General features: G+C 45.8%; 2 protein-coding genes across 10 annotated transcripts; both read left to right on the top strand.

Annotated features, from left to right (window-relative positions):
- The first annotated feature begins 61 nt into the window (after positions 1 to 61).
- Positions 62 to 1186, top strand: LOC120815873 (tripartite motif-containing protein 16-like). The gene has a single exon (XM_040170925.2). It carries the CDS (start codon positions 62 to 64, stop codon positions 1184 to 1186), a length of 1125 nt encoding a protein of 374 aa, XP_040026859.2.
- On the top strand, positions 1184 to 17412 carry zmynd11 (zinc finger, MYND-type containing 11). Of its 9 annotated transcripts, none has more exons than XM_040170920.2 (17): positions 1184 to 2765; positions 5164 to 5299; positions 6987 to 7146; positions 7632 to 7655; positions 8957 to 9118; positions 9745 to 9828; positions 10614 to 10691; positions 11215 to 11307; positions 11589 to 11676; positions 11789 to 11844; positions 11968 to 12045; positions 12246 to 12364; positions 12745 to 13030; positions 13433 to 13513; positions 13624 to 13932; positions 14022 to 14207; positions 14309 to 17412. In XM_040170920.2, the coding sequence occupies exons 2-17, from the start codon at positions 5169 to 5171 to the stop codon at positions 14429 to 14431; spliced, it is 2058 nt and encodes a 685-aa protein (XP_040026854.2). In that variant the 5' UTR covers positions 1184 to 2765; positions 5164 to 5168; the 3' UTR covers positions 14432 to 17412. The 9 variants fall into 9 exon arrangements, with proteins under 9 accessions (XP_040026854.2, XP_040026851.2, XP_040026856.2 ...); XM_040170917.2 differs by having other exon boundaries at positions 12745 to 13039; XM_040170918.2 differs by having other exon boundaries at positions 2486 to 3052; positions 12745 to 13039.
- Positions 17413 to 17835: the final 423 nt, after the last annotated feature.

Here is a 17835-nt window from a genome sequence, read left to right as displayed (position 1 = left end):
AGAGGAACAAGATTCAAGTCATTTCAGAGAACCTCTCACTCCATCTCTGATAAGAGGTGAAATGGCTGAAGTAACACCTCAGCTGTTGGAGACCTTCTCCTGTTCTGTCTGTCTGAACGTCCTGAAGGACCCGGTGACGATTCCCTGTGGTCACAGCTACTGCATGAGCTGTATTAAAACCACCTGGGATAAAGAGAATCGGAGGGGAATCAATCGCTGCCCTCAGTGTGGAACGATCTTCACAGTGAGGCCTGCCCTGGTGAAGAACGCCATGTTAGCAAATTTAGTGGAGCAACTGAATGCAGTCCAAGCTATTCCTGCTGATCACTGCTATGCTGCTCCTGAAGATGTGGCCTGTGATTTCTGCACTGGGAGGAAGCTGAAAGCCTTCAAGTCCTGTCGGATGTGTTTGGCTTCTTACTGTGAGAAACACCTTCAGCCTCATTACGATGTGGCTGCTTTAAGGAATCACAAGCTGGTGGACCCCTCCAAAGAGCTTCAGGAGAACATCTGCTCTCTTCACAATGAGGTAATGAAGATCTTCTGTCGTACTGATCAGCAGAGCATCTGTTATCTCTGCTTTATGGATGAACATAAAGACCACGACACGGTCTCAGCTGCAGCAGAAAGGACTGAGAGGCAGAAAGAGCTGGAGGTGAGTCTACTCAACATCCAGCAGAGAATACAGGACAGAGAGAAAGGTGTGAAGCTGCTTCAACAGCAGGTGGAGAAAATCAATGAAGCAACGGAGGACAGTGACAAGATCTTCCACGAGCTGATCTCTTTCATGATGAAAAGAAGCTCTGATGTGAAGAAGCGGGTCAAATCCCAGGAGAGAGCTGAATTGAGTCGAGTCAGAGGTCTTGAGATGAAGCTGCAGCAGGAGATCTCTGAGCTGAAGAGGAGCGACGCTGAGCTGCAGGAGCTCTCACACACACAAAATCTGAACCAGTTCCTCCAGAACTACCCCTCAGTGTCCCCCCTCAGTGAGTCTACAGACTCATTCAGCATCAGCATCTGTCCTCCGAGCTGCTATAAGGACTTCACAACGGCTCTGTCAGAAATCAGAGACAAACTAGAGGACGTCCTGAGAGAGAAATGGACAAATGTCTTCCTGACTGTGGCTGAAGTGGATGTTTTACTCTCACAATCAGAGCCAAACACCAAAGCTGGATTCTTAAAATAATCACTTGAAATCTCACTACTCTGGAGACACTGCTGAGTTCAAATCGACAGAAGTCATTTCAGGGTTTGACTGTTTTAACTCACTGTGATCATCATTTGTATCTCCATGTTGGATGCTCAGTGTTTCTTCACTGCTCTCACATCTTCTCATTAGTTCTTCTGTAGATGGGCCTTCAGGTGGACCTCCTTCTGGTGTGTGTTTAGCCAAGGAGAATATCACTGTTGTTGTTTACCTGAACTAACTTTTCTACGTATGATTATTAGAACATTTTAGAGTTCTAAATGTTTGATGAATATTTGTATTCATACATTTACACTTTTCTTTAACTTCCACTGCATCGATCTTAAGAGGAAAAAAACAACAAAGATATTGTTTTCTTGGTTCTAGGTTTGTAGACATTTGCTTGTTTGTGTATTTTTGTTCCACACTGTCAATGCTGAATTATTGTTTTTTACATAACTGATGTTCTGATCCAAGATAATAATTGTGTGGATAAAGTGAATCTGTACATGAAACCACTGTTCTACGTTTCCCTTTTCTCAATCTCTCAAGGTGTTCTCTCCTTCTGCAGCAGCTGCATGACGCTCCTCTACATCCAGACCACGTTCACTGAGGCTTTCTATGCTGCACTTTGGCCGTTTTATTCACGTGGAGACCCGGCTGAATCCTGCAAACTCAAATGCACAGAAGTCCTCTCAGGGTTGAACTCTTTGTTTTAACTCTCCATCTCATTGTGTCTCCACGAGAGCTGGTTGTTGTGCTGTCAAACACACAGTTAAACATGGTGGCTTCCCAATCAGTTGTGCTGTTTGAGTTACTTTTAGGTGGATAAAAACACAATTATTGATTTTACTTGAAATTTCCAAATATGCAGCAGAGTTTTTGTTCTCCTTTAGAACTCTGTCTATTTGGCTGGACAATTTGAAAAACAGTGAAGTTACGAAGCAACGTCCGTCTGTCGCACTCTCTTGTTACTGCACAATGTAAATGGGAGATTATAAACCCCGTCCTGTTTTAGTGGTCCGAGAGTGTGTCCGCTTTGGGGACCTCAGACTAGTGGCTGTGCTCTTTGTATACATGAAAATCAATCATTAAAAAAATAAAAATAGATTGTGTGAATTAATTGCATGACAAAAAAACACCCCCGATATGTCAAGTACTATAGGAATATCACCCTTCCCAAATATAGCCTCGGCCTGTCCCCGCCATACTCTTACCTGTGATTGTCGTCCTCATCCATAACCAATCCAACCAACGCAGGTAACAACCATAAGCCAATCAGAGTCAGAGCAGGGCGGGACATACCTCCGCCATAACGGTATTCGCAATCCAGCGGCATGTGACGTAGTACCGGATTCCACCGCTAGGGTTCTCCCCTCACCAGCTCCGCTCGGCTCCGTTGGCGCTGTCTGTGTTTACCTTCCAGTCCGGCGCTGCTGTCCCGTGGCCAGCTGGACACAAAACCACCATCCGCAGCCTCTCACCCAGCCCGGAAAAACACTAATGTGAGCCGCCTCGCCTTCGATCCTTCGCGGATTTCCCCCCCAGCAGCTGCGCGTTGGTGACACTGTAAGCGAAGGTGAGTTTGACGGCACAGGCTCAGTGACAACACCGCGGCTAGCTACTAGCGCCGTTAGCTTAGCCGCAGCGGGCTTTCCTATCCCGTGATGGAGGATCGTGAACATGGCGCCCTCCAAAACAAACGAGCAGGTAGCTAGTTAGCCGACCGCGCTTCGCTGTTTTAGTTATGGCGGTGCAGAGCCTCGGGTACACCCGGAAGACTAGCAGCTCATCGCTGTGGTGGTAAATCTCACCTAGGTTCGCTGACAACGGGGCTAGCGTACGTTTATCGAGCATCCGGCGAAGGTGAGCTAACGTAACAGTTTACACTAGCATCGCTAACAAAAAAACAACTCACCGCGACACCCTGTCCGCCAACCAACCATTTACGTGCTTATTCTGGGGTTTATGTGCCCGTTAATTCATACGCGATATTCGCTGACTGGTTGTGGTTATTTAGCGCGAGTTAAATCTATCGGTTAGCCCTGGCAGGCTTTGGTTCGGTCGTTAGCTAGCATGCTAGCAGCATTAGCTAAATGGGGCTTCTCCGCTGGCTGTGCCTGTGGCCTGTCACGGCCAGCCCTCTTTGTTTGCCACATCTACGATTGGTTTTAAACGTGACACCCAATAACGAAATGTGTTGCTGCGTGTTGAACTACGGTGTCATAACTCGGAGGATCTCCCGTAGAAAAGGCCCATTTTGGTCTGCTTGTCGGTGTCAATGTGGTGGCCGTTAGCTGGCAGACGGGACTCACGCTAAACATCTGTGCGTCCGTCAACACTGTTCATTCAGCTAACATCAACCATGAGGGCGATTCCGTAATGTGGAGTTCGGAGGGATGTGTAGTCCCCCGAGACTGCGCCCACGGGAGCAGCACAGCCCGCGTGGTCCTGGTTGCCTCGGGTGTCGCACACCTGATCGCGGCGCCGTGCTGTCGCCCTGCGAGCTCTCTGGAGACGGAGGTGCGGCTGCTGTGCCGGCCGGAGGTGGCTGTGTTGCATGCACGCTGCAGGCCGGGGTGTCCATGCTGCCGTAGCATCACGGCACAGGTGTGTGTGTGTGTGTGCCTTTAATATCAGATGCATCAGACTCACATGTGCGTACTTAAACACAGGCTCAGATATCTTTTCCAGTCTGAAAACGGGAAGAAGAAAAGCTACTGCGTTCAAAGAGATGATTATCCCACAACAATCCACCCTAATAATCCATCCTCTAAAACGGAAATATGAACTAGTACCTCTACTCCGGTCCAGATGTGTTTGCTGCCAGTAGACACCTGCTCTGTATTGATAGTCGCCTTTATGTGATTCACTTATTTGCTCCCAACACCAAATATATGTTGGGAGCGATGATTTTCTTTACCCGTAAACCAAACTTTGTACTAATAGCAGAAATGTGTGGCGGTAAAACATCCTGCCGCTGACGTCCGGTCCTTTCCTCACACAAAGGGCACACCGGTCGGGCCCCCTCCAGTCGTTATTGTTTTTAGCTTTTGGCTGCGATGTATGAAAGTGACATCTTAAGTTTCACGGATGGTTAACAGGAGCAGCGCAGAAAATGGGATTGGAAGCTATTCGGGGAAAGCCCGGGCTCTGCAGTGCAGTTAAGAGGAAGCCGGTGTGAGTGGAAAGGTTTTTGACGGTTTCTCTGATATGTTGTGCGCGTCCAGCACCACGCGGCGGTCCCTGAGGGGAATGGGCTGTTAACGTCCTCTCAATGACAACCAGACATGCTTGTGTCTGATAACTAATCAGTGCTCTTCAGCAGGAATATGGCCTACATGTCTGCATGTTTTAAAATAAATTGGGCTTATATGGGACACTTTGGCACCATTCTAAATTCATGTCTGCAGCAGAAAGCGTTTTGTGGCTTTAGCTCGAGTGACACTAGACAGCCAGCGCGTGAAGTCGCTCCCTCCTGCTCCCCGAGAACTTTTATCCCAAACATTTCACACACCGCTAACATGCCTTTTGAGCAGCTTTGTTTTACACGTCAGCCGTAAAAAATAAATTTTGTAGTACTCTGGTATACAATTATAAAGCCGAGGGATTCGTTGAACAAGTAATCTGCTGTAATTCAATCGGCGTAGGAAGAGTAACGACAAACAGGCAGGAAAAGCTTCAGAAAGTAGATGTGTAGATATTACAAAGACCGCAATATGCGGGTGTGAGAAGAGATGCAGAAAGAAACAAAACTGCTACTGCGACCAATATCACCAGCAGCAGTGACCCTGCTGCCATGTTCATGCCACAAGCTCAGCTGCTACATCATCATCATGAACGTGCCGTGGTCGTCTTTAACGGGTAGCGCTGCTATGTTAACAGCGCCTCCTGGAATGAAGGGGATGTGTTTTCATTTTGGTAGACAAAATAAGATCAGTTGGTTCATTTACTTTTCCGTTGTCCCCCCCCCACAGTTGAGATGAATAAAGAGATCATGTCACGCGTGGTGAAGAAGAGGCTGGCGGACCCCAAGGTGGTCCAGTATGTGTGGGCGGCCATCGAGGTCGTCCGCAACCAGAAACAGATCGCTAACATGGACAGGATCTCCAAGTAAGTTACATCACGGCTATGATGATGATGATAAGGAAGGGTGTATCTGTCATGGTATGTGTTGGTTCAACTAAACTACTAAAACAACATAGATTCCTTAGGTACTGATCTACCATGTGGGTTGCTCTGATTTAATGTGGAGATTTGAAAACATGCCTCTGAGCCGGGTACCGATGAGGTGGAAGTTTAGTTCACAGCGCTGAAAATGGTCGTTTGAAGAAGTCAAGGCCCTCGTGTCCTCCAGACGCAGGTGGAGCCTTGCAGCACGTTGAGCGCATGAAGCCATAAATAAATATCTCATATCAATGGACCTCTAAGAAACACGTCAAGTGTTCAATACGTAGTATAGAAGGAATAGTATTAGTATAGTTTGACTGGCAAATGATTTACTCGAATGTAGATATTTTAGAGGCCTTTTGTCTGTACAGGATTTATTTAACCTATTTATATAATGTTTATGGTCTGGCCTGCTTACGTGTCCTCAGGCAAGGTTTTCCCCCAAAGGGCTTTGAGTGCTTCGCTCTGTGACCCCGGGGGGGGGGACTCATTTCACCTTTCTTCACACCTGGTGTCTTGTGTCTGTGTTTGAAGATCTCTTTTTACTCCGTTATGAGTTTACGCTCAGGAACCGGTGGTGAGTTGTTGGGGGTCCGACGTCGCCGCAATGAGGCGTCGCTCGTGCCTGCGTGGCTTTAGGCGTCTTTTTGCGAGTTGGAGGGCGGAGACCAAACGAGACGCTGGGTGGCTGTCGGCTGCTTGCCAACTCGACGCCTTGGCGGCGAGCGGCTGTTGTCGTGGCAACAGCAAGCAAGGGCACGAAGCGGATGGCTTACGCACACACACACACACACACACCTCCTCCCTATATCCAGTCACGCTGTAGCTTAATTTCACACAACGAGCGCTGTGGCCACGAGGGCGACGTCTTTGGTTGGTGGAAAGAGACTGAAGTGAGCCAGGAGGAGAACAAACACCTGCAGAGAGCATCGTCACTCGGATAATAAGAAATGAGTAAACGCAGGATGAAGAATAATAGTATCTATAAAAAAAAAACACACAAGGAGACCAAACAAAATGAATAACTATCAATATTCATAAATGTTTTTGTAATGGAAAACATTTGTTTGTTTTTTATTTTTTCATGCAAATATAATCTTTTTTTTTTAATAAACTATGATACATCGACCCGAGCTACCTGGTCTCACCTCGTTTGAACGTCTCTGCAACAGAGACGCCACTCTGATCCCACATTGTAGGCATCTCTCATCCGGGCCTCGGGTGGTGTGGGTGTAGTTTATGGAGCATTGTGGTGTTGTTGGTCTTCAGACGGCGGATGATGGTTGGCTCTCTAGCTGCCCGTCACGTGTACGGCCGTTCGAGTGTCACGCAGTCTGGGAAAAAGCCCAATCTGTTGGATTTGTGTGGAGAGGATTGTTTTTTGGGTTGCTTGGCAACAAGCGTGAACAGAACTGTTGGAGGTTTTGTTGCTTATACCAGACGGTTTGCCTTAACCTTAATGTATGCATTTTGTTTTCCTAAACAAACTCTGTTGGAGTTTAAAGTTACATTTTGAAAGTTAAATTAAGCAACTGAGTGCTTCTGATCATTTGTGTTACAACCTGTTAAACTCCTGAGCAATTGTTTCCGTGTAAAATGGCTGAATTCCTTCTCCACCCCTCCTGCGCAGGTACCTGAGTCGTGTGTTCAGCATGCACCCCAAGGAGACCGCCAGGCAGCTGAGCTTGGCGGTGAAGGACGGCCTGGTGGTGGAGACCCTCACTGTCGGCTGCAAAGGCTCCAAGGCCGGCATCGAGCAGGAGGGATACTGGTTGCCCGGCGACGAGATGGTAAGTTCCTCCGACAGCCAACAGGGAGTCCTTTTCTCTAGATGATGTGTGTAACGTCGGCCTTCCGCTTGGTGTGTTGTGTAGATCTTCTACGTATCTCACTGTTTAATTGGGTCGTGGATATTTTACATCTTATAAAATACAACACTTTCATAAGTTGTTGTGTAACAACAGCTATTATTATGACAACGTCATAAGCTGGCATCGTGATCCGTGCAGCTGACTGTCGGTACGCAGTCCTCTTCCTCTCAGCGTTGGATAACAAGGACTTATTGTGTGTTCACGTTTTATGCCTCAAGGTTGGTCCGGTACACATTCGCCCACCTTCAGTTCCGTTCTGATTGCTTTTTTTTCTGGCAGTAGAAGGTCATTTCGAGAGATCAGAATCAAAACGCACATAGTTTTATTTGTGGTGACAAAACAAAATATTTTAATGATTGATCAAAACCAATGGCGACATGACAATGAATCATTTGCACCCACAGGATCCGAGAGCCGAGGGAAACAAGGTAAGGACTGCATTCTTATTACCCCTGCCCCCCGCCCCCTCACCCCAATGAAAGGAAAAGCCTTTTGTGCCGGGAGAGAACTACTCGCTCTACGTGAACCAAGTGATTACAAAAGCTAAAGAAGGAATCATTAAATTACAACAAGTAGCTTGTGGCGGCTTTATTTCATCTCTGATGTCGAAGAAAAAGCTTCCTGAAAGTCCACCGCAGCGCTGCTGTGATTCTATATTCCATCAGGCGGCCCTCCGGCAGTGAGGTGCCTCTGCACACCCGACAGGACGTTGGCGTGTTGTCGAGTGTTTGTGTGCGCGAAGAGATGAAACGATATATTTTCTTATGTCACTTCTATAAAGCTGCAAAAGAAAAACAAAAATACATTTGACATTCAGTTCTATTCTATTTGCAATTACTTCAAACATAAAAGTAACATCTTCTACTTTTTGGCAGCTGGAACTAAATCGTTTTTTCCTCGTTTAATTACTCAACCAGTGACTGGATGACAGTCTGTTGTGAGGTGGGTGTTTGAAGGATAAATGATGTGTGAAGGTTTCCTCCCAGCAGACTGTGAGTGGGAGGAGTTGGACTCTCGACAGGTTTATAGTGGATTCTTTTTGTGGTTATTCTTACTTCCTGTCTCCGTGGTCGTCACTAGAACTCCTTTATGAGAAATACTTCTGCACCAAACCCACTAACTGATCACCCACCTTCATTTTTCAACATCATTAAAGCCGCCGTTATTCATCGCAATTATTCTTTGTACTGCTTTTAGTCGCTTAAATTTAGTAATGATTCATCTTTGACATTTGGATTTTGAATTCAATTCTTCAGCCGACTTGGTTTGATGCTCAGTAATAACTAACCACATTCAGTACCTTTTATTATTTTTAATATAAGAATTTTGTTCCATGGTCAGTGAAAGCTCTTTATAATTATAAATAATTTAATTGTAATTACCACAGTTGAGATCTGATTTATTTCTATACTTTAAATGGAATCACATTTGTATACATTTGTATAATGTAATTACATTTTTTAAAATGTTAACTAGTTTTGACAACCTTGATTCAGCTTAATGAAACCCGGCACTTTGACTCCTGGGGGGTTAAAAAGCTTCGGTGGTCGTACGAGCCTCAAACTAATTTAGACAAGGACGAGTTGAGAAGCGTGAGACGGACCCATCGGGGCTACTTCAGATCCAGCATGTTGAAGGTTGTCCCTCACCCCCACCCTGCTGCTGCTGGAGGAGCGTCGGGGGGGGGAGGTCATCCTGGTTAGTGCTCTGCTGTGTCTCCCCCACGCAGGAGTGGGAGGCGGAGAGCCACGACTGGTACTGCTTCGAGTGCCACCTGCCGGGCGACGTGCTGGCATGTGACAACTGCTTCCGGGTTTATCACCTGAAGTGTCTGTCGGAGGAGTTCAAGCCCCGAGACGCAGGCTCCCACTGGCAGTGCGTGGTGTGCAGGGTAGGTGGACACGAGGTGTGTGTGTGTGTGTGTGTGTGTGTGTGTGTGTAGTTTAAAAACTCGCTTTAAAATGTATAAACTTTTGATATTTGAAGCTTCAGCCTGACTTTCTCCTGTAAGTTATTTTGGTTTTAATGTCTTCAAGATCTATTTATTTCCATCCTCCAAGACAGCCACTACCATAAGCGTAACCACGCATTCTTTGGTGGGGTCGTGTCCCCCCCCCCCAATATTGAAATGGTACCAATCTGTCCCCCCCAATATACAGCAGAAAATATGTAAAATATATCTATGTACATATATCGACCGCACCGCCGGCCGGTCTGATCGTCAGCGTCCGCTGTACCAGTCGCCGGTCGGATTGTCAGCGCCACCCTTACCTATCGTTTAATGGTTTGGCCCGCGTTCGGTCGAAGTGGGCAGTATCTGGCGCGAACCTGAAATGACTGACACCTTAGGGTAGCGTAATGGAGGATTTTAGGTTACCTAAAAAGCGGTAAACTGTTTTTTTTCAGCCAGTAAGTAACTTGATAGCAAGCTAAATGTGTAAGCAAATAAAACGAGTAGCCACATAAAAGCACGAGTCGCTGTTTTTCTGATTAAAATGACATGTGGTCACAATGCAGGCATCACAGAGAGACAGGGAAAGAGACAGGCAAGATGAAAGCAGTGGCCAGACAGGGACAAGCTCTGGACATGCAGATGATCAGGTGAGAAATTAATGTGACATTTAATTGCACATAGACAATCATTTTAAGTATGTCGCTAAGTAAGAGGTCTTTCTTTTTCCATTGGAAGCGCGATCCTATTTGCTACAGTACTACTGGAAAAGCATAATTGTAATTGGTAGGTGTGTTTAAGGTCAGTAAATAGTAAGCAACTCACCAAAACAAGGTGGAGGGGCAGTCACCGTCACAGAAAAATGACACTATTCCATAAGATGTGAATTTAAATGGTCAATGTAGACCTCGAAACTATGTTTTGAATGTGCAAATTTTTATATAGAAATATAGAATCGTAGGCCATTCACTTAAGAAAAAGAATAATATGGGGAATGGTATTCATTTGGACCCCCCCAATGTCTAAACCATGGTTACGCCCTTGGCCACTACAGACAGACTTTGTCCAAAGTCCACATTAATAAATCCTTTAATATTCAGAAAGGGACGAATGAGTCACGAGTTTAGTTTCTCATGCAGAAATCTTGCTGAGTGCAGAGTTTCTCTTTTCTCCCCCAGCACAAGGAAGAGCTTTGTTTTCCAGACACAAAAAGAAATGTGAATATTGTGAATATTATTCTTGATCATTTGCCGCCCTCTCCTTGTCTTCATTCCCTGCTGGTTCCTCTTTTCACTTCCTGTCTCTTCTTCCTGATCCCCTTGTGTGTTTGTGGTATGTTTCGAGGACACGGCATTTTGCATTTAAACTGAATCAGAGCATTTGGCTTCCAGGTCAGACCCAAGCTCAACTCTCCGCTTCCGTTTCTGTCCTGCAGGGCAGTAAAAAGAAGAACCTGAACAAACAGGAGATGAGTAAATACCTGCGTTACATCGTGCAGCGAATGAAGGAGAGGGTGAGAACAAACATTTATTTCTACCCAGACAGGAACCTACAGTTCTGCGAAACAGTTTGCTGGATGTTTAAGTGTCTGAAAACCTGCATTCTCTGTAGTGACCACCAGGGGGCGACTGATCTGGTCCCATTCAAGTCTATGGGAAAACAACTTCTCTCTTGATTTATTCCCTCAGTAAACATTGTAAACATGCGTTTATGGTCTCAATCTCTAGTTTCAAGCCTTCTTCAATGCAGCATGATGTTCATTTAGTACATTATGGTCCATTTAGGGTCAAACAGACCGGGGCTACACACTGATTGACAGGTCTCTACCAGAGACGTATACGGCGTCTCCGCGTCTTTCCTTTTCCTTTGGCTATTGTTGGTTGGTTTGAGCTGCAGAGGGTTGGTTGTTCTCCTGCACAAGGTTTTAATGCCTTTAATCCACAAGTTGCTGTTTCACTTCACCTGGCTTTCATTGCTACAGTTCCATTATACTAAAAGCCCCCCACCCCCCAACCCCCCTTCCTCTGCATCTGCAGGCGGTGGACCTGAACAAGAAAGGCAAAGACACCAAACACCCCATGTACAAACGCCTGATCCACACGGCGCTGGAAGTGTCAAACATCCAGGAGGTAGCCATCGCTCCGCCCCCTTTTCTACTCTATTTATGTTTATTGGATGGATGGATCATATGGATATTGTTGTCTTGTCCTGGTTATTGGTAAGCCTTAAACCCTGACACAAGTCACCTGTTTGATTAAAATAACACGGCAGCTTCTTTCCAGTTTAAAAAACACTTTCATTATTACTGAAGAAAACCTCATTTGTTTATTTATTATTTCTATGCACATTTATGGACCTTTTTGTGGTAGAATATACAAATGACCAAACTAAATCTCTCTCTCTTTCTCAGAATCTGTCTGAAGGAAAGTATAAAACCTTTGAGGAGTTCAAAGCCGATGCTCAGCTGATCGTTCACAACACAGCCATCCTGTACGGAGGTCCGACCGGTTTCTTCCTGTGGTTCTTTCTCTCTTTGCGTTTCCCTTCAATAACTCGCCGTGTGTTCGGCCCCTCGCGGACCACTTCCTAAAGTCTGGCTTTGTGTCTCAGTTCACAGCGACCAGGCGGAGATCGCTCGGCTGCTCTTCAGCGACACGTGCCACGAGGTAACATCCAGTTTACCCCCCCGCCGCCCCTCCCTCGGCAGTGACATCGCGCCCTGCCCTCATTGCTTTTTCTCTCTCTCTCTCCTTTCACCCCTCCCTCGTTCCTTCTCTTCTCTCTACCAGCTGAATGAGCTGCTGTTGTGTAAGAACTGCTTCTACCTGTCCAACGCCCGGCCGGACAACTGGTTCTGTTACCCCTGTGTGAGTAGGACCCGCCGGGCCCCCACCGGGCCCCCGCCGGGCCCCCACGAGGGCAGCTGCTTATTACCAAACAACTGAAAACACAAAATCCGCCTCAGTTTGTTTCTGCTCGTATTTGTCACACAATACATGACCTACTTTGTGTGTGTGTGTGTGTGTGTGTGTGTGTGTGTGTGTGTGTGTGTGTGTGGGCCCTGCAGACCCCCAACCACGACTTGGTTTGGGCCAAGATGAAAGGATTCGGTTACTGGCCGGCCAAAGTCCTTCAGAGGGATGAAAGCCAGGTGGACGTGCGCTTCTTCGGCCACCAGCACCAGAGGTAGGAAGTCACCCGTGATGATGTCGTTGTCACTTTATTCAATCAACGAGGTACTTTACTGTGAATAAGGTTACAGTTCAGGGTGGTTGTTAAACTGTGACATTGACATTCTCGTACTTCATTGCTTTTATAATACAACATTAGAAAGCCCCCCCGGGCTAAAAGGTGCCCTAAATTGGTTTGCGAAAGCTCCCAAAACTGATCATTTGTGGCGTTTGCGGCCTTTTTTCAATGATTTTTCGGTTACTTACTCGGCTCAATGTAAACAGATACAATATGGCTCAATAAAGAACACCCTGTGACTCACTCTCACCAATCAGAAAGCCTGATTTCATCCACCCGTATTATCATTTATAATACCCCCCCCCCCCCCCTCTCAGAGCGTGGATCCCAGCCGACAACATCCAGGACATCAAGGTGAGCGTCCAGCAGCTGCAGGTGAAGCGCAGCAGCGGCTGGAAGAAGGCCTGCGAGGAGCTGGAGGTGTACCAGCGCTTCCTGCGAGAGGGCCGCTTCTGGAAGACCAAGATGGAGGAAACCACCATGACCTCGCACCAGAACCAGAACCAGAACCAGAGTCCGCTGCAGGAGGGCAGCGGCAGGACGGACAGGCTGGAGAGGACGGACGAAGCCGAGTCCAGCATCTCCTCCACCAGCAACGAGCAGGTCCGACAGGTCCGTGGGGTCAGCGCCTTCTTTACGACTCGGACGATGCTGACCTTTAGTGACCCCGGGGACACGACTCTCCGAATTGATAGCAAAGTTCTACATATATTATTGGAGAAAAGCCAACGACAAGAATACAGCAAACTGCGCCTCCCGGTGGCCAAACCTCTCACTGCTAAAACCTTTTATCGTTGTTTTGAAAAAAAAATAGATATTTCCAGGTTCCCTTTTAAGAAACGTTTAGGATACTTTTAACATTTTAACAACATTTATAAAATAAAAAAAGGTACAGTTTAGTTGCTTTTAAACAAATAATAGCTTATTTTCTACTTTATATATTATAAATAAATACAGTAGCATCCCAAAGTTTGGACGCATTTTCTCACACATCTTCTCTTTCAGCTCAAAGGCAGCACGGAGCCCAAAGCCAAGAAAAGCCGTCGCTCTCAAAATGAAATGGTGCAGCCCAAAGAAGAAGCCAGTGTGAGTTTCACAGAACAAATACTTCTCTCAAATGTCACTGTGAGTCTCCTAAACGCCTAAAACGCGCCTCCTTCATCCTAATACACGTAAACCTTCTCCGCCTTCTCCAGCGCGTGCTGCCGTGCTCGTCCCTCCACCAGGACCCGGAGCCCGAGGTGGAGGCGGTGAGCTCCAGCCAGGAGATCCCGGTGTCCTCGGCGCCGCCGCAGCCCGAGAGGCTGTCGGTGTCCACGCAGACCAAGAAGGCCGGCGGGGGGTCGCCGCGCACGCTGCACCGCGGCACGCAGACCAGCAGCGACGGCACCTGCCAGAACATGTGCCACGAGAAGTACACCAAGGTCTTCAACGACGTCAAGGAGATGATGAAGGCCGACAACAAGCGTGAGACGGAGAGGGTGGTCCGGGAGGCCCTGGAGAAGGTGCGTTTGGGCTTTTAAAGATGGAGGGGGGAGGTCCGTATATCCGCTCTTATTAACCCCCACCCTCCCCCTCCTCCCGCCCCCTCCAGCTGCGGGCCGAGATGGAGGAGGAGAAGCGGCAGGCGGTGAGCAAGGCGGTGGCCGGAGCTCAGGCGGAGATGGAGCGGAAGTGTAAGCAGGTGAAGGAGAAGTGCAAAGAGGAGCTGGTGGAGGAGGTGAAGAAGGTGGTGGCCCAAAACAAACAGCTGATGTCCCAGACCAAGAAGAAGCAGTGGGTGAGTTCTGCAGCGTCGATCGGGTTCAGTTTCATGGCTGGATAGTTTGGTAATGAAATGACAAACGACGACGACGTTGTTGTTGTTGTTGATGTTTGCAGTGCTATAACTGTGAGGAGGAGGCCATGTATCACTGCTGCTGGAACACCTCGTACTGCTCCATCAAGTGTCAGCAGGAGCACTGGCACGCCGACCACAAACGGACCTGCCGCCGGAAGAGATGAACAAGCCCCTCCGCCCCCCCCCACCCCCTCTCTTTTTGACCTTACACGGCACGCCATTGGCTCTCGCCCTCTCCTCCTCCTGTCAGTCAGTGTACAAAACAAACACACACACACACACAACTCGAGAACTTTGTCGACCCGGCGTTTTCTGCGTAAAACGAGCGATTTGTTACCTTTGTATTTTGCTTTCTTATTATTTAATATACCCACTGTACTGATTTCTATATTATTATTGTTGTTGTTGTTTTCCTCCTGAACAGATAACAGCTCAAGAGTTCTGGTATGATTTTTGTATCGTTTTCTTTTTTCTGAAGTGCTAACTGTTATTTAAGAGCGTCGACTGAAGACATTTTATTACCCGAATTTATAAACAAATGTTTCTCTAAAAGCAACAAATACACAAACAACTCGAAGTACTAACCCGTCATCAAACTAGGAAACCTGTCAAAACGTTGTGGGCGACGTGGCCCACGTGTTAGTATATTTTTGGGGGGGCGGCGTCGTGTCTCACCTTTTTAATCGTTTCTACCTAAAAAGTCACTTATTGGGAACAGGGTCAGAGCGCCGGCGCCAAGAACAAAGCCGCCAGAATACGCTTTCCTTTATTATAATTATATTACAACGCCTTTCTCTTTAAAGACTCATTTTTATGAATTAGATATTAAAAGGAAAACGTTTTCCGTTGGTTCTTTGCACACCGATGCCTGTGATATCGCCAAAAAAATGAAGGTCCCCTTTTTTTTCCGTTTGAAGCTTCCTGAAAACACCTGGGGGGGGCGGTCGTCCCTCCCCCGCGTCCTGCTCCCACCTCAAACTGACACAGATATCTTTACAAGCGTCAGGAGGAAAGTAATCATTGTTGGGATCCATCCGAGTTGGACTTTTGGACGGTGATTGCAGTCTGAGAAGGGGAAAGAGCTCTCGCTCGAGTCACTTATTGATTATTGAGACTAAAGATCCCCTCTGACAGGCTTGTTTGTTGTTGTTGTTGCGATGCACCTTTTGGCCACTGGAGGCAGACGTGCACCACCACCGTGGTCCAAACCGACACGGTTTCTCAAGTGACGTGTTTTCCTTTTATAAAACCTGGTCTGTGCTCCGTGCTTTTTCTTTTTTCGCTCTCTTGCTCCCCACTAAGGCGACGTGCATGTTGATGGTTTCATAGTTTTGTCCTCTTTTTAAAAAAAAAAGGTTTTCTTTTTCTTCCATTACAAAAAAAGATAAAAAGGGGTAAAAAAAAAAGAGGCGGAGCTCGCTGGTGTTTTAACGGGCGACGGCGGATGGACCAATATAAAACAATATGCAAGATGTGAACGATCAAGTGGAACTTTTCTACGGCTTTGCCTGCACTCGCTGTTGAGTCTCGATGGTGTGAAAAAATACGGTGCTTGGAATTGCTTTTTATTTTTTAAAGTGGCGATAAAATCGCCGGCTTTTCATTTTCCTTTTGGAGAAGTGAGACACTTTTAAAGTTTGTCCACTGCTTCGTCGGTGATGACGGTTTCAGCTCCGTGTGCAGACGCCCCCCCACCCTCCCCTCAGACCCCTCCCACGCACATTGCTGTTGAATCAATCTGTGCGTCTTTTTAACGTGTGACAAATAAAATACCGTAAATTCTCAGAGTGGGCGGGACGTTTTTTTATCCACTTCAACTAAACAAAGACCTATTTTTTTAATCATCTTGCTTCTTTTTGCTGTAAATGAAAGTTTAAAAGCTTCATGTGCAAATACCACAGGACATCAATACGTAGTATTTGTACAATGTGTACTACATATTAATTGACCTGGTGAAAAGGTACAGTTACTCAGTGTTTTTCAATGTACTCGTGTATTTATGTTGGACGTACCTTGTGATCACTTCATGCTGATGTTTTTGTTTTGCAGAGAGGAAATCTGAACGTTTTATGCCGTCCGTGCAAACAAATAACATTCAAAGTGTGACTTTCTAACCCGACTGGCCATTAACCTCAATGTGAAACTCTTTCTTCAAAACTTAAGTCGGTCCGAGATGTTCTTTGTTTCACGTTGGAGCTGATCACTTTCATTATTGATCGCTGCATCTGGTTTGTTTTTATTCGTGTGTTCACTGCTGGGTGCTCGCTTTGTCCACTCAACAGCAAATAATATTCAGTTTTACATTGATATAAAATGGCAAAGTGCAAGTTTTGAGAAGCTGAAAAATCTGATATTAATATCCTAAAGCGTTCCACTTTGAGAGAATTTAGGGCCTTCAAAGCTTGTCACCTACTCGTCGCCATAGCAACTCATTTAAGTGTATCACTTTAAGATGTAACATGTTGCTGTACAGTTTGACCTGTTCTCATCCTTCAAAAGTTCTGTAGTCGTGGCCGATGCACTACGTGTAAATAAGCTCCTCCCTCCTCACACTTTAAATGTATTCACGAATACTCGACCTGATCTGGACGACTGTTGTTCTAGTTTTGTACAATGTACAACCGTTACTCCGAGGCTTTTAATCCCTTATTTTAGAAGCAGATTGATCCGAACATTTCAAGGCGTCGGATGCAAAGCATCAACTAACCTTGTTCTCTGCGAGGGGACGTTTGTTTTCACTGTTTTTATATTCGTCCATCCAGATGTAAAAAAACGATTTCAGAGTGAAGAGTTTTTGATGTCATTCCAGTCTGTATCTTGTTTTGTTTCTAATCTGCATGAGTAACGGCGTATTATTCCCTTTTCTTTTGTTTCTCCTCATGTGAAATAGAAAAAGACCTGGTTGTGCTCCCTCAGAGTAAAGCAATATGACATCATACGCGGCCCTCCCGCTCTTCTTACTCCAGAGTATTGTAGTACAAAGTTCTCTAAGTAAGGATTCGACTTTCCTCTCGTGGGTCTTCTGTCCATATGTAAACTATTCATTGTGGCTTAACATTCTCTTTTTTTAACGCTTTAGCTAGCGATATGTATATAAATATATTCTATGTGCTAACATGGAGGAAATAAATGTATCAACAAGTTATTTTGTTTCCACTTGTTCCTGAAAATGTAAATTCTGAAATCTACGAAAAAGTAAAGTGTCTCCGTCCAAATGACAAAACACTATTTCCTTCCTCATGCTATTTTTGTAGATTGTCCACATATAAATAAGTATTGCTCAAAACACAGATGGTTTAATATAAAAATCATTTTGACTCGTTTTATAATCAACATACAAAAACCTTGATTTCATTTAGGATTTCCTACACTTTTTCCACATGCCATCTTATTTTGAACTTATTCTGACTTATAAGCTTTCAACTTTATTTAAATATTGACTCATTTCAAAATCCTTAATGAGTTTTTACGTACTATACCTTTTACTTTTTCAAAATTCTTTGTCTTGTTCATTCCATGACTTTTGTACATTGACATTTTTACATTCTAAAAAACACTGACCGATTGG

This window comes from Gasterosteus aculeatus, chromosome 3, assembly GCF_964276395.1.
Source record: "Gasterosteus aculeatus chromosome 3, fGasAcu3.hap1.1, whole genome shotgun sequence".
NCBI lineage: Eukaryota > Metazoa > Chordata > Actinopteri > Perciformes > Gasterosteidae > Gasterosteus > Gasterosteus aculeatus.
The sequence above is the reverse complement of the archived record's forward strand: the minus strand, read 5'-3'. Positions and strand labels throughout refer to the sequence as shown.